The 18,224-nt window shown below is 20.7% G+C and overlaps 1 protein-coding gene across 8 annotated transcripts in view; it reads right to left on the bottom strand.

Moving 5' to 3' along the window:
• The window catches only part of LOC149876384 (uncharacterized), a 264,010-nt gene that overhangs the window by 114,052 nt on the left and 131,734 nt on the right, over positions 1-18,224 (bottom strand). For 7 of the 8 annotated variants that reach the window (XR_016448738.1, XR_016448737.1, XM_090075446.1 and 4 more), the window contains one exon: positions 8,497-8,562. The exons of the other annotated variant lie outside the window; for it this stretch is intronic. Coding sequence is in view for 5 of the 7 variants with exons in the window: in XM_090075446.1 (XP_089931572.1) it covers positions 8,497-8,562 (66 nt within the window). In the remaining 2 variants the exon portion in view is untranslated. The remainder of the gene's footprint in view (positions 1-8,496; positions 8,563-18,224) is intronic. 8 annotated transcript variants of the gene reach the window in all.

The raw sequence follows: 18,224 nt of genomic DNA, 5'->3' as shown, positions 1-18,224 counted from the left end.
TAAATAATATAAAGAATATAACAGCAGATTTAATTTATCAGCAGTATTTAAATAAAGAATTTATACTTGATCCATTTAATACAATATATATTAATAATGATATTATATACTGTATTTTTAGCGCGGATTTTATAGTTAGTGATTTTTTTAGTATATTATATTATTTTCTTATAAAAACAAAACTAATTAAAGATTATAATAATATAGACGAATGTAGATTAGTATTAAATAAAAAACATTCTATTAACTGCATTTATAATAATAATATAAATATAACATGTATTTGCGAGTTAATTATAAATTTATCTGTATTAATATTTAACAATAATAGAGATAAAATAAATTTTCTGCTAAACAGTATAAATAATAATAATATAAATATAGTTAATCATAATGTTTTTTGCGGAGTAATAATTAATAAATGCTTATGCGGTCAAGAATAAATATATTACTACTCTTCTTCTTTAGATAAACCTGCTAAAAATCTCCCATTTTCGTAATCTTCTGGTTCATCTTTTCTAAAATCTAAATCTTCATTATCTTCTTCATTTATTAAATTATCTTTATTTTCTTCTTCTTCGATAAATTCATTTGAAGAATCTTCTAAATTAGCAGAAGTATTATTATTATCTTCATCGTCATTATTGAATAGATTATTATTATATTTGTCGTTATTTGACAGCTTTTTATTATATACTTTTGTATATTTAATATAATTATTATAAATAACTTTAATGGTATAAATTAAAATTTTAAGATTTAATTTTGATATAACAAAAGCAAAAATATTATATATAACGCCTTTTAAATACATTATAAAGAAATTCATATCTTGAAATATATTATTATCATTACTTGCTAATATTATATTATTAAAATTACATATTTCATTTTTTTCTATTATTATATCTTTTATAATTTTCCGCTTTGATTCATCTTCATTATTATAAAAACTATTTTTTATTATATTTAATATTTCTTTCTCATCATCATCATCTGTTAAAGTGTTTTTATTTAATATTCTACTTAAAATTCTAATTAAATATAGAATAACAGAAATAAGATAATTATCATCGTTAATTATTTTATCAAACATAGATTTAATATTTTTATTTTCATTTAATATTTTTTCTAGCAGTTTAGAGTTTGTATTATTTTTTAATATAATATCACGTACTATATTTTTTTTCTCAATATAGTATTTTTGATTTAAATCATTATTTGTATTTGTTTGTTTTATTATAGCCATTACTTGTTTATCTAATTTATCTTTATATTTATTATAGTAGTTAACAGCAGTAGTAGAATTAATGTCCCAATTACTGATATAGCCGCATGCTGAACATTCTATATTATTTGATGAATAAGTATGAGATATATTAACAGGGCAGAATTTTTTTATTTTTGCTAAAAATTGTTTAACTTTTATAATATTTATTATTTTATCTAAGTTAGTAGAGTATTTTTCTATATTTTTATAGTCCCAGCCGCAAACACTGCATTTAATAATACCATTATTATCTCGTTTAAAATCATGTTTATCGCCGTTTAAATCATATAATATATATAAAGGCGGTTTAATATTATTTTTATATTTATTAGAATTTATCACATTATAATCGAAATAATAATAATCTTTATTAATAAGAATAAAATCTTTTTGATAGTTTTTTGGGTATATATTTATTATATTATATACATCTTTATTTGTTATCATGCTGTTGAAAAATAAATCTCCATCTATTTTTGCATCATAATCTAAAGCAACAAAAATTCTTTTATCTGGAATTAAATAATTCCACTTTATATTTAATCCTATTCTATTATTTTGTCTTAATTTATTAGTTTTGCTGTTTTTAATGTAATTTAATATAATACCTATATTAGAATGAATATTAGTTATAGCTTCATTATATATTTGCGAGTATTCTACAGCATGTGTGTTTTTATTAAGAGATATAAATTGATTGTACATGTTAGTAAGTATATCATATATATTACCAGTTATATCTAGCAGTATTATAAAGCCTCCTTTAGTAGTTTTTAATTTTTTGCTAAGTATATTAATAAAAGCAGCGCAGTATATCATAGCGAAAATATTTAATACGTCATTTTTCATTTCATTAGATAATATATTATTTTTTAAATAATTTTGCAAATTAGTTTGTGTTATTTGATATATGCAGGGTATACACATATCAATAACATCTTTTTTGGTTAAAATAGTTTCATTTGTAGTTATAGATGGTAGTCTAATATATATATTAATATATTTATATATTAATTTATATAATTTATCATCTGCCATTTCTTTATATATATAGTCGTCTAAAGAGTAATATTCCATAGATTGCATACTATCATAATCAAATAATTCTGATTTACATATTTTACATACAGCTGTTTTTTGTTTTCTGTTATATATAATATAATTACTAATAGCGTTTTTTTTATTAAATTCGCTATCATCTATCATTTTAAGTAGTATTATATTATGAGGACATATCATGTTTTCACCGCATGAATTGCATATTATCATTTGCTCGCGATTATACATATTATCATAATAATCTTCTAATTTCTTTGCATTTTTCTTTATATTAAATTTAGAAGTTTTATTTGAATACATTATATTATAAATTAATAATTTATGCGGGCAGGAAATTTCTATAGATGATGTTTGGTCGATTTTTGTAAATTTTTCTAAATAATCATTTATTTTTTGCTTTATAGATTCGCTAAAATTAGTATCATCATATATATTTAAATAATATTCATTTAATATGTTTTTAATTATATCAATATTATTAGAGTTTTTATATTCTTTTTTTCTTGATTCCGCGACGCTTTTGATATCGTCATAATTCATTACAATATCAAAATATTTGCCCTCCATTAAAGAATTTATATCTGAGTTAATACCAATTTTATAATTTTTTATTTTATGCATTGAATTAATAATATTAATTATTGTTTTTGTTATTCCTATTTCATTTAATTTAATATTATATTCTTCATTTGCAGAAATATTTATAATTTTAATATTTTTATCAGCGAATTGCTTTAAATTTTTCACTATTTCTTTATTATTTTCATTTCTAATAAGAATATGTCTTAATTCTTCATATTCTTTATCATTTTCATTGCAGACATCTTTAAAGTTAACTATAATATACTTTGAACCAAATTTAATATTTTTAATCTGTGTATACTTTCTATTATCATCAAGTATTATACCATAACCATCTCTTAATGGAAATGATGCTTCTTCTTTAAATTTAAAGCAGGGTATTAAAGATGTTTCATTTATATTAACACAAGTATTATAAAATTCCGCTAACTCAGATTTAATATCGCCAAATACATCTACTAAACGAGAGTATATGTCTGCTATATTTTTTATATTTTTATATTTTAAATAATATGGTTGTATAGTTTTATGATTTAAATTATTTATAGAAGTAGATATACTAGTATTTACTGTTATTACAAAATCTTCTTCTTCCATTTTTTTTTTATTTAATGCAAAGAAGAATATATATGATATAAATTTATTACTATTAAAAAAATAAAAAAAAATATACGTTAAAAAAAAATTCTTTTAAATTTAAAAATATTAATTGTTTAAATAAATATTTAGCACTTCTATTGATTTTTCTCCATAGTCGTCATAAATTCTACATATAAATTCATTTATCATTCTTCTATAATCTATTATCAATTTCAAGGCAGAATTATTATCTATTATAATAGGTATATCTGTATTTTCTGTGTGTTTTTTATCTATAGTATATATATCAAATATATCTACATAATAATAATAATTACCAGAATTATTTTTAGCAGCGATTTTGCTATATTCTTTTAGTTTATTAGTAATAATACTTAACAGATTTACTTTTATTTTATTATCAGTAGCGGCGTTTTTTGATTCTATATAATCTTTATCTTCTATCATTAGAGAATTTAGTTCTTTTATATTAATTTCCTCATAATTATTAGTATTTATATAAAGCAATTATATATATCTGTATTAGCAGATAAAGTATTTAATTATATAACAAATATATAATTAAATACTTTATCTGCTAATACAGATATATATAATTAAATACTTAACAGTTATAATAAATATATATAATTAAATATTTAGCAGTTATAACAAATATATAATTAAATACTTTATCTGCTAATACAGATATATATAATTAAATACTTAACAGTTATAATAAATATATATAATTAAATATTTAGCAGTTATAACTAATATATAATTAAATATTTAGCAGTTATAACAAATATATAATTAAATACTTTATCTGCTAATACAGATATATATAATTAAATACTTAACAGTTATAATAAATATATATAATTAAATATTTAGCAGTTATAACTAATATATAATTAAATATTTAGCAGTTATAACAAATATATAATTAAATACTTTATCTGCTAATACAGATATATATAATTAATTACTTAAACAGTTATAATAAATATATATAATTAAATATTTAGCGGATATAATAAATATATAATTAATTACTTAGCGGCTATAACAAATATATAATTAAATATTTAGCAGTTAATATAAATATATAATTAAATATTTAGCGGCTATAATAAATATATAATTAATTACTTAGCGGCTATAACAAATATATAATTAAATATTTAGCAGTTAATATAAATATATAATTAAATATTTAGCAGTTATAACAAATATATATAATTAAATATATAATTAAATATTTAGCATTTATAACAAATATATATAATTAAATATATAATTAAATATTTAGCAGTTATAACAAATATATATAATTAAATATATAATTAAATATTTAGCATTTATAACAAATATATATAATTAAATATATAATTAAATATTTAGCAGTTATAACAAATATATATAATTAAATATATAATTAAATATTTAGCCGTTATAACAAATATATATAATTAAATATTTAGCAGTTATAACAAATGTATAATTAAATACTTTATCTACTAATACAGATATATATAATTAATTACTTAACAATTATAATAAATATATATAATTAAATATTTAGCAGTTATAACAAATATATAATTAAATATTTAGCAGCTATAACAAATATATAATTAATTATTTAGCAGTTATAACAAATGTATAATTAAATACTTTATCTGCTAATACAAATATATATAATTAATTATTTAGCAGTTATAATAAATATATATAATTAATTATTTAGCAATTAAACAAATATATAATTAAATTATTTTAGCGGCTAATAACAAATATATATATATAAATTATTTTAGCGGTTAAATAATAAACATATAATTAAACAAATATATAATTAAATTATTTTAGCGGCTAATAACAAATATATATATATATAAATTATTTTAGCGGTTAAATAATAAACATATAATTAAATATTTTATCTGCTAAGAACAGATATATAAATTAAATTATCTTATTTGCTAAAATTATTCGGCAGTAAAAAAAATAACAAATATAAAATAATTAAATTATTTACAGTTAAATTAATTATTTTGCCGGCTAAATAACAAATATATAATTAGATTATTTTTGTTTACTAAAAATAAATATATAATATATTAATAGTAATTTGTTGTTTAGTGAACAAGAAATTAAATATTTATACTGCTAATAGTTAATATAATTAAATATTTTTATTGAATAATAAGTTAAATATAAATAATGAGTAAATATATTAATATTTTTTTATTGAATTAAATACATAATATAGATATTAAATTATTAATTAAGTTATATTAATAAATATATTTAGTATGTATATTTTTTTTTGTAAATTACATTTGTGCAACTTAAAATTACATTTGTGCGAATTAAATTACATTTGTACAACTTAAAATTACATTTGTGTAAATTAAATTACATTTGTGCTAATTAAAATTACATTTATGCAAATTAAAATTACATTTGTGTAAATTATGTGCAACTTAAAATTACATTTGTGCAACTTAAAATTACATTTGTGCAACTTAAAATTACATTTGTGCAAATTAAATTACATTTGTGCAACTTAAAATTACATTTGTGCAACTTAAAATTACATTTGTGCAACTTAAAATTACATTTGTGCAAATTAAATTACATTTGTGCAACTTAAAATTACATTTGTGTAAATTAAATTACATTTGTGCAAATTAAAATTACATTTGTGTAAACTATGTGCAACTTAAAATTACATTTGTGCAACTTAAAATTACATTTGTGTAAATTAAATTACATTTGTGCAAATTAAAATTACATTTGTGTAAATTATGTGCAACTTAAAATTACATTTGTGTAAATTAAATTACATTTGTGCAACTTAAAATTACATTTGTGTAAATTAAATTACATTTGTGCAAATTAAAATTACATTTGTGTAAATTATGTGCAACTTAAAATTACATTTGTGCAACTTAAAATTACATTTGTGCAACTTAAAATTACATTTGTGTAAATTAAATTACATTTGTGCAACTTAAAATTACATTTGTGTAAATTAAATTACATTTGTGCAAATTAAAATTACATTTGTGTAAATTATGTGCAACTTAAAATCACATTTGTGTAAATTAAATTACATTTGTGCAAATTAAAATTACATTTGTGTAAATTATGTGCAACTTAAAATTACATTTGTGCAAATTAAATTACATTTGTGCAACTTAAAATTACATTTGTGCAAATTAAATTACATTTGTGCAACTTAAAATTACATTTGTGTAAATTAAATTACATTTGTGCAAATTAAAATTACATTTGTGTAAATTATGTGCAACTTAAAATTACATTTGTGCAAATTAAATTACATTTGTGCAAATTAAAATTACATTTGTGTAAATTATGTGCAACTTAAAATTACATTTGTGCAAATTAAATTACATTTGTGCAACTTAAAATTACATTTGTGCAAATTAAAATTACATTTGTGTAAATTATGTGCAACTTAAAATTACATTTGTGCAAATTAAATTACATTTGTGCAAATTAAAATTACATTTGTGTAAATTATGTGCAACTTAAAATTACATTTGTGCAAATTAAATTACATTTGTGCAACTTAAAATTACATTTGTGTAAATTAAATTACATTTGTGCAACTTAAAATTACATTTGTGTAAATTAAATTACATTTGTGCAAATTAAAATTACATTTGTGTAAATTATGTGCAACTTAAAATTACATTTGTGTAAATTAAATTACATTTGTGCAAATTAAAATTACATTTGTGTAAATTATGTGCAACTTAAAATTACATTTGTGCAAATTAAATTACATTTGTGCAACTTAAAATTACATTTGTGCAAATTAAATTACATTTGTGCAACTTAAAATTACATTTGTGTAAATTAAATTACATTTGTGCAAATTAAAATTACATTTGTGTAAATTATGTGCAACTTAAAATTACATTTGTGCAAATTAAATTACATTTGTGCAACTTAAAATTACATTTGTGTAAATTAAATTACATTTGTGCAACTTAAAATTACATTTGTGTAAATTAAATTACATTTGTGCAAATTAAAATTACATTTGTGTAAATTATGTGCAACTTAAAATTACATTTGTGCAAATTAAATTACATTTGTGCAACTTAAAATTACATTTGTGTAAATTAAATTACATTTGTGCAACTTAAAATTACATTTGTGTAAATTAAATTACATTTGTGCAAATTAAAATTACATTTGTGTAAATTATGTGCAACTTAAAATTACATTTGTGCAAATTAAATTACATTTGTGCAACTTAAAATTACATTTGTGTAAATTAAATTACATTTGTGCAACTTAAAATTACATTTGTGTAAATTAAATTACATTTGTGCAACTTAAAATTACATTTGTGTAAATTAAATTACATTTGTGCAGAAAAATACAAAAATGTAATTTAATTTACATAAATGTTAAAAAAATTTACATACAAACAAAAAAAATATAAATACCATACTAAATATATAATTAATTATATATTTAAGAAATAAATACTTTTTTATTTAATCTGCTAAATGGCGGCAGTATAGAAATGGAAATAGATGAAATTCCAGCCGGAATGCCTATGTTAGTGTTTGAAAAAAAAATGTATGTATTACAAGGCAGAAAAAAAATAAAAAAACATATAGAAGATATTAACACTGGTGAAGTAAAAGTTATTGAAACATATGAACGTAAAATAAGAGGTATTGCTACTAGGAGAAAAGGTAAAACATATATAGAGAAACTTTTTATAAATAAAGCAGTAGAAAATTTAATGGTGTTTAATATTAGCATTGATGTTAGAAAAGTTATATATGATTTGATAAAAGAAATTTATAATATGGATATTGATATTTCGCATGTTAAACAAAGTGTATCTTACCGTCCAAATAAAGATAATAAAATGGTTATTTCTTTTGTTAATAGAATGAAAATGATGCATGATTCAGATATAGAAAATAATATATATATTATACCTATACCTAATGAAAGGTTCGAAGTAGCAGCAACTGAACAAGGGAGCAGAAAAATAACTCTTAATATGAACTCTAAACAAATACAAAAAGGCGATAAAATAGAATATATACATGTTATTAAGCATTTTAATTTAGCTATAGATAAAAATCATTATATATTAGATGTTATCTGTAAAGCTGCCGCGCAATTTCTAAAATATATGCATTATTATACTGATAATAATATAGTAGATAGATCAGTTATAATACGTAGTATTAGTAAAGATATAACATCTGAATTAAATATAAATCTTGAAACGCCTAAATTAAGTAGCCAAGAAAAAAAAATGCTATTAAGCGCGTTAACAACTGAAATAATAGATAAAATACATAATGAAGATTTTATAGATTTAAAAGTTATTCTGCTTAGAAAAGAATTCCCAATTAAACAAGATATATTAGTATTACATAGCATATATGATTTAAATTTTGCGCCAAATTTCTTTTATAAATCAGATTTATATATAGATTTAAAAAGTAAAACAACGGATGAATTACAAGAATTGCTAGATGGCTGCACTGCGACATCAGCGCGTGCTATATATAAAGAATTTGTAAATTTGTTAGCTCAATTGCATTATACTATGGAATATATGTTAAATCATTCACTGCATATAAATAATTGGAATGTTGTAAAAACAATAAATTATATAAATTTCATTTCCGATGATAAAAAATTTATTAAACTAAAAAACAAAATACAAGTAGAATTAAATAAGCTTGATGTAATTGAAGGACTAAAAAAAATATATATATTAAAAGAAATAATAAATAGCAGATTAAAATAATAATTAGTTTTCGTTTAAATGATATGCGTATAAGGCTAAAGTATCTACATCTTTATAAGACTGTCTATTTTTTTCTATTTCTATTTTTATTTGCTTTAAATTAATATTTTTTATATAAAACATTTCATTAGTAATATCTAATGAATTATTTAAATCCCACGCTGAAATTAATATTAATTTTTTATTTAATTCTTTTATCTGATTTTTTAATTTAGATTTACTTTTAATATTATTTATAATAGAAATTGGATTAAATAAATTTCCAACTCTTTCACCTCTAATAGTTAATAACTTATCTATAGCTGTTTTCATTTTATTAAAATCATCAATTGAACCACTTTTAGCTTGCCTGTTTATTTTTACAATTATTAATAAACTTATTATTTTATAGAAATATATCCATATTATATTTCTGTGATTATTTTTATTATTTGGGTTAGTGTCTAATAATCTATTATTGTTGTTATCATTATATAATAAATAAAATTTCGGTAATGTTTTACATCTATACATGCTAATTTGAATAGATTCTACGAAATTTGTCAATTTAGGAATAAATTCTGTAGGTTGCGGTACTGATATATCATAAGTAAACTTTTTTAAAATATTATATTTTAAACATTCTATTATATAGTCGCATTTACTATTATCTAAATCATTAAAATCGCTATTTTCAAAAGTAATAATGCTTTTGAAACTATAATACATAAAAGATATTAAATCATATTCTAAAGACCTTATTTCGAATTTAGTTTTCATATCATATTCTATATTATAATAATAAAGTATTGTTTTTTTGAATAATAGCAAAGGACAAACAGAAGTAAAATATTTATTGCAGAAATCATATTCATTAGAAAAAGTTAAATCTGTTACTTGTAAGTCTTTTAATATTTCTTCTGTTCTCATAATACTATCTTTAATATGTTTAGCCATATTTTTATGCTCGTATCCATGCTCATCTTCGTAATTACAATTTATATTTGTTATTATTTTGCTATTGCCTCCAAAAGTCATATATATAATATATATTTGATTTTTTTCAACTAATATATATTTCAAAAAAAAAATATAAATAATATTGATTTTTACTTTGTATAGTAAAATAGTAATGAGTAATAATTTAACTGTATATAATAGCTGTAAATCTATAGATAATATTTATTTTTGGCCTATACATGGAAGTAAATTATGGTTTGATTTGCATTTGATTACTATAGGTGGCAGTCATGTGGATGCTTTTTTAAATAAATCAAAGTACAAAACAAAAGAAGAATTATTTTTAGAAAAAATAGGCTTAATAGTAAGAAAACAAAATGAAGCTTGCGCGTGGGGAATATTAATGGAAAAATTCTCGCAAAATTATTTACAAATAATATATGGCAGAGAAGTATTTATCCCTGGCACATTATTTTCTTTTCCGCTAACATATAGCGCTGATGGAATAATGTTTGTTAATAGCGGCGCCTCTAATCAAGAAAATTATTTAATTGAAGTTAAAACACCTTATTATAGGCGAATAACAAAAAATAAAAAATATATTCCTAAAGGATATCTTATGCAAATAAATCAAGGTTTATATATGATGCAAAATATAGTTAAAAAAGCAATATATTTAGAGGCTTTTTACGCGCCATGTTTAGCCGTATATAATAATAAGTTTATACTAAATTACAATTCACTACCTTGTATTAAAAAATATAAAAATATAAATAACCCATTAGCTATAGGATTTTTAACTATAACAACTAAAACAGATGATTTGTATATAAAATTAATAAATGATATGGCTGAAAAAACAAACACTAATATGTTAGATATGAGTTGTTTGCAGAAAAATGCTTTAGGTGAAATGAATATAATAATCTGCGAAAATTTAAATAATATAAATTTAAAACATGATATATATGTTTTTTCGAAAAATAATTACGATACTAATATAGAATACGCTATTAATATGTATAATAACTGGCATGAATTAAATAAAAACAATTTACGATTATGTGTTTTATTATATAGCGTATTTATAGACGATACATTAGAAGGAAACAATGAATCAGTTATTAGTTATTTAGATGATGCTAAGAATTTCTGCTTAGAAGCAATAGAATATAGAAAATTAGATATAGAAGAAAGAAAAAAAAAATATTATAATGATTTATAAATACTGGCGCTATAATAATACAAAAATTTCCTCGCTTAGTAGCGCAAGTATAATATATAAGAAAAAAAATATTATAACTATTTATAGTAAAAAATTTTTGACAGGTAAAAAATGTTATAATTATTTATAAAATACCATTACTATCATTAGATGAAGAATTATATAAATTATAATTTATTTCCGCGCTAAGTATTGAAGAATTGTTACCATTACCAGATGCTTTTGATGTTCTTTTTATATATACATTTTCACAAATTAAATTTAAATATATCATTTCTCTGCCTATATTTGTATAACATGTAGGTATAGATATTATATTTTTTCTACATTCATCATTCTTAGGATAAATATCTAAAATTGTGTCTACATCTTTATTAATAATATATTCATACGTAGAATCATTAGTATACATATTAACTCCACTAAATCCAAAAAAATACATATAACATAATGGATATATTTTTGGCTTAGAATTTTCTTGTTTATTCATTTCTTGTATTTTTTTATTCATAGAATTACCTAATATTTTTCCGTTAGAACGTATAACGTCTGTTACAAGATATATAATATCTAATTTATATTTAGCGCAATTATTTTTAAATTTAACTAGTTTTTCTTTTCTTGTTTTTTCATTTTTAATAGAATCATTTATAATAAAAAAAGCTATATTTTCATCACCTCTAATACTATGTTTACCATTAGCAAGTATTAAATAAGTATCTAGATTATCATTTAATTCTTGATTTGTGTTTAGCAATGTATAAGATTTCCATGCTTTTTCTTCTTTTATCATTTTAATTATATTTTCACTTATTTTGGTAATACTTATAAGTATTTTTTCACTCATTTTATTTTATTTAAAATATTTAAAAAAAATTCAAACAGATAAAAAAATTTGCTTATTTTTTTTTCTTTAATAAACTATAATTATAGTATTGATAAATTTTCAATGTTATTTCCACAATTTTCTAATAGAACAAATTATTTAATAATATTAGTATCTATTATATTTATAATAATTATTATTTTTAATATATTTAACATGCGAAATGATATAATGAATATAGAACGCAGTATAGTGCGCGAAGGCGCTGCTTTATTACATAAAGCAGGAGATGTAGAAAAAAGTATATTTGGTTATGGTAATGAACATAAATATCATCGAAATACCGCAGAAGCAGCAAGAAAATTTTCTCACGGTGCGACTTTTAATAATAATGATCGAGGAACAGATAATAATATATTAAATACTACTAGAGATGAAAAAAATGATATTTATATAAAGAATGGTATTACTTCTAATTTAAATAAGAAATATGATATAATGTTGCCTTTATCAGAGCAACATTCAACATACTCTGGCGGGCTAAATAATGGTAATTATTTAGGCGCTTCTACTGATAATTACGGCACTGTAGCTGGTATACATAATCAAATCTCCGAACAAACAAATGTACAATTATTTAAACTTAATAACAATTAAAATTTAAGAATCATAAATATTTTTTTATATTAATATAAACAAGCTATAATACTTTTAAGTTAAGCTTATAATGATTGATTTTTTTAATAATATTAGCGCCTATATAAATATAGTATATATTATAATTTTACTTCTTATACTAGTTTTTATTATAATTATACTAATAATGTTACGCCGCAATAGAGCTCTTAAGGCAAAAATTAAAGATTATGATAATTCTGAGCGTAATAATAAATTATTAGCAGAAATAATAAGCAATCATCAAGCGCTAGATATTAACAGCGCTTTTAACAGAGCAGCAGATAATAGAAATTTATCTAATCCTTCTTATAATAATATTTTGTTTAATACTGCAGCTACGTCTTCAAATAGCAATAATATTCAGGATGATATGTCTCAATTTTATGATGTTAGCAAAGATTTAAGTAATTCTGCTAACGATAATGATTTAATAACAAAAAAAAACCGCGGCGTGAAAAACAGAAATAGAAAAAAGATGATTTCACCTGAAGATTTTGTTGTGACTAATATTCCTTCTGAACATACTTCGGATACTAAGCTGCTTAATAGTGGTATAATTAGAGGTTATGAATAAAATTAAATTTAATAGATTTTTTTACGATATCTAAAGTCTATACAATAAATGTTTAAATCGCTGAATTTTTTGTATGATAATATATTTAAAATTATAATAGCTTTAGCAGTATTAATAATAATAATAGTAATAATTTATCATTTCGTGCTAATAAGCAGAGAAATAAATTATAATTCAAAACATAAACATAATCTTCATCATGAAGAAGAAAAAATTCATTATGATGCTAATCCTATAACTGGTAACGTAGGAGGTATTAGTGATTTTGCGCATAGATTACCTGATGCTCATTATGATTTAAGAACTCATATTCAACACGCTGGTGGCAGTGAAATAACATCTGATCATAATAAAATTCATTCTTATCATAAGTCAAAAATAAAAAGACAAGTAACTGAGGGTGATAATAGTTTTAGTAATGATGAAAGTAATTTATGGGAAGATAGCAGTCCTTTTTCATCGCTGGGTGAAATAGCGCAGTTTAAAGTTCCTTACTCAATAGGAGCAAATAATGTAAATGCTTTAAATGATTTAATGAAAATAATGGAGGCAAAAAATAATATTAGCACATCAGCGATGTACGAACAAGATATGTTAAATTTAAACGATGATGATAATTCTTATAATACTTTGCGCAACAGAAAACCTTATTACAATATAATAAAGCCAGATATAGAGCTTTTTAATAATATTAATCGCCGTCGAAATTAGATTTATTTATAGATATATCAGTTATTTTTTTAAGAACTTGTAATATAATTCTTGGATCTTCTCTATTAAAAATAAAAAACTCATTATTTTCTTTCATATTATTTAATGTTCTTATACAACAAGAAGTTATTTCTGTTGATTCATTTGCATTTATTGTAGAAGTGATATCAATATCTGATGATTTATCTATACAATAAGAACTAAAATGCGAAAATATTGTTGTGTTATTATTTATTTTTTTTCTATCAAAACAAGTAACAAATAATGTTATTATATAGACGTTATTCTTTAATTCTCTTTTAATTGTTATTTTATTTAGTATTTTTTTTTCTAATATACTACATGATAATTGCGTTTCTTCTTCAAATTCACGCAAAGCAGTTTTAATATAGCCGTATTTTTCTAAACTTTCTTCTTTATTTATTCTGCCTTTAGGAAAAGACAGATAAGATTTACAAATACGTTTATTATTTATAATATCAAGAATTGTATATCTATTGATTTTATTATTTAAAATAGCTTCATACAAATCTACAAAATTTTTTTCTATATTTGTTTTAAAAGATGTATTAGTTATATACTTATTTACATTAACATTAACACCCCAAATTATTTTAGTTAAATTTAAACAGTAATTACTCCAATCTTTTAAATTGTCAAAATTAAAGAATATATTTAGTAATTTTTTTTCTAAATTGCTAATAACTTTTCCTAGTGTTCTGCTTATATAAACATAAACATCTTTAGGATTTTTGTATAAAGCTTTATCATTAAGAAATTTTTTAAAATTATATGATGTTTTTTCCTCTATATATATTAAATGTATATCATCACTGTGTTTATTTCCTTTAAGAAATTCACTGTAATCATCACTATCTACAGCAATTATACCAAAAGAATTATAAAATTTTTTTATTAAACAAGAATTATTTTTGTTCATTTTTAACAAAAAATACGATTAATTTGTAATCATTATTAATTAAAAATATAAATATCAAAAAAAAGAATATGTTATATATTTTTATATTATAATATTATTTTATTTTATATATGCACTGAATAGTATGATATTTTTGGATCATATGATGAATCTATAACGCAGTTTAATTTAGAGCATCCATCAAATTCATCTGCATTGTTATTTATTTCTTCTATTTCAATATTTGATTTATCAGGTGTGATAGGCAGAAGATATGCATTTGCATTATCATATTCAAGTTTTATATTTATATAACGACCAGCTTCTAACGAGTTGAAACGTAAAATAATACTATTAACATTAATAGTAGAATATTGCACGTTATTACTATCATTAATAATATCATTCACTCCAACAAATTGACTGTTATTATTATTATATATATTATTAATTGCATCTTTTTCTTCGATTGGAGTTAATGATAAATAAAGTTCTTGCAGATAATCAGCAATTTCACCAACATTATCTCTATTAAATATATTATTTAAACATAATGTTTTTAGCAGAATATTATCACTTTGATAGTTTAATATTTCGCTATTGTTTTTGCATAAGAATATAGATATTATTAAATTATCATTTGATCGTTGTATAGTGAATTTAGATTGATATAAATCATAGAACATTATATTAGAGTCAATATTATTAAATTCACTATTATTTCCAGCTTTTCTAACGCAAAATGGTATACTAGTATAAATGACACCTCCAGTTTTTGTAGATAATAATCTACATGATATAATTCTATAGATATCCTCACTTAGAGCGATGTTTTCATCTATTAACATATCATCATAACATCTATTGCGTAATGTACTTAATCTATCTGACATTTCAATATTTAAGCCCGCTACACTAATTTCTTTCTGATTTTTATCAAAATATATTTCATTTTTTATATCAATATGAGTATTAACATGTTCTGTTAATTTACCGATACATATACCAAATCCTGCTCCATTAACACCTTCTACAGAAATAGACCAATCATTATTATTTTTATTTATTTTTAATATTCTTTTGTATCTTAAATTCATTCTACCTATAATTCTTGGTGTATTAGCATGAACAGTATTTAAACATTCTTTTAATACTTCAGAGTTAAAATCATTATATCTATTTGAATTATTAATATCTATAATTTTTATTATATTATCATCCATCATAATATCGCTCATAAACATGCAATTGTCTTCTTGATAAATAACATCTTGATTTATAATATTATTATTAAAGTCGCCTCCATACATATTATTAAATTGAATATTCTGATTAAAATTATTAGCGGCTGCAATTGGTGGTATAATATTACCATAACTATCAACACTTGGATAGCCGACATTTAATGAGTTATCAGGATCATGAAATATTGCAGTGTTTCTAGCAGATATAGTTTTAATAATATCACAATCTAAATAATTATTTCTAAATTCTGATGCTGTACTTGATGTTTTATTATTATACATATTAGTAGTTTTCAATCCGCTAGAATCATTCTTAACTTTACCAGTATCATCATATAATACATTACATAAAAGAGATGTAAAATTATTTTTATTGTTATAAGCTCTAAGAGTATTTTTATTATATAAACTACTACAATTCACATATAAGACAGGATGATTTTGTCTTGTTTCTGTATTCCATTTAAAGGAATGTTTAGATGACATTAAATCAAATCTATTTTGCGATGAATTAAGTATAGGCATGCCTCCTCTATTTCTATTTTTAGAATAATCTTTAGTGTATAAAATTTCTGTTGATGGAGTTAAATCATAACTACCGTCTGATAAACTAGTTAAAATAGATACTGATGTTAATATATTAAAATTAATATCAGTTGTATACACTGCTAATGGAACTTTATTACAATCAGAATAAACTTGCGTTGTAGAAATATCATTAATTTCATTATATATTTTTTGTACGTTAATATCTGTTACTAAAGTTTCAACTATATCATTATAATAATTAATAGGAATGTGTATACAAGAAATATTTTCATGAGTTTTATCTTCATTTAATTTAGACACATTAACAACAAGTAAATTATCGATTAAGCAGACATATACATTATTATGTCCTGCTTTTAAATCTATTTTAAATACATTATTATAATCTATTAAACCTGTTTCGTCGATTATTGGATATATTTGCTGTGATGTATATGGACCTTTGTTAATATTAGTAGCATATGGCATTTTATTAGTAAATTTGCTAGGATAAATTAAATTAACAGATAATATAGGATTAAATGAAACAGCTATAGTACATATATTATAGTCGATTAATTTAGAATTAACACCATAACAACCTGTTTGATTAGTACTATTAAAGCCTCGCAGTAAAAACATAGTTTCTTCTAATTTAGAATAAGTAAACAATCTATTTATATTAAATGAAAACGAAAAATTCATATAATCATTTTTTAATTTTTTATCTAATGAATTATCTTTTTCTATTGGTATAAAGAAATAATGCCTTCTATCACTTTCAGCATTGCTTCTAACGTTAAACGCTGAAGTTGTTTTTGTTGGGGAATTTCGAGCTTGTATTATTAAACATTCATTTCTTATAGATTTTTCACAACATTCATAAAAAACATTACTACTAATAGCGAATTTTTTAAACGCATTATTTTTCTTACTAGCGGAATTTTTAATAAAAACAGGAGTAAATATTTTACTGTTTGAAAAATCCGATACAAGTTGAGTATTAGACATTAACAATAAAGGTTTAACTGCTTGATTTAAATTATTATTAGCAGGTATAGAAATAATATATGAATTTCTAGTAAGAGAATTTTTTAAATTAGATGGGTAAAAATGATTAGGAAATATTCTATCTATAAAAGGTATATGATTTCGTATTTCATTTAATTTAGCGTGTTTTACTTCATGCATTGCTTTATATAATAAGAAATCATCATTATTATTAACATCAAGATCAATATAATCAATAATACTGTCGCTATA

Source organism: Hydra viridissima, unplaced genomic scaffold (assembly GCF_058129835.1).
Source record: "Hydra viridissima isolate aposymbiotic clone 2 unplaced genomic scaffold, HvirCarnegie_v1 scaffold_21, whole genome shotgun sequence".
Classification (NCBI taxonomy): Eukaryota; Metazoa; Cnidaria; class Hydrozoa; order Anthoathecata; family Hydridae; genus Hydra; species Hydra viridissima.
Note: the sequence above shows the minus strand (reverse complement) of the source record. Positions and strands in the feature narration are given on the sequence as shown.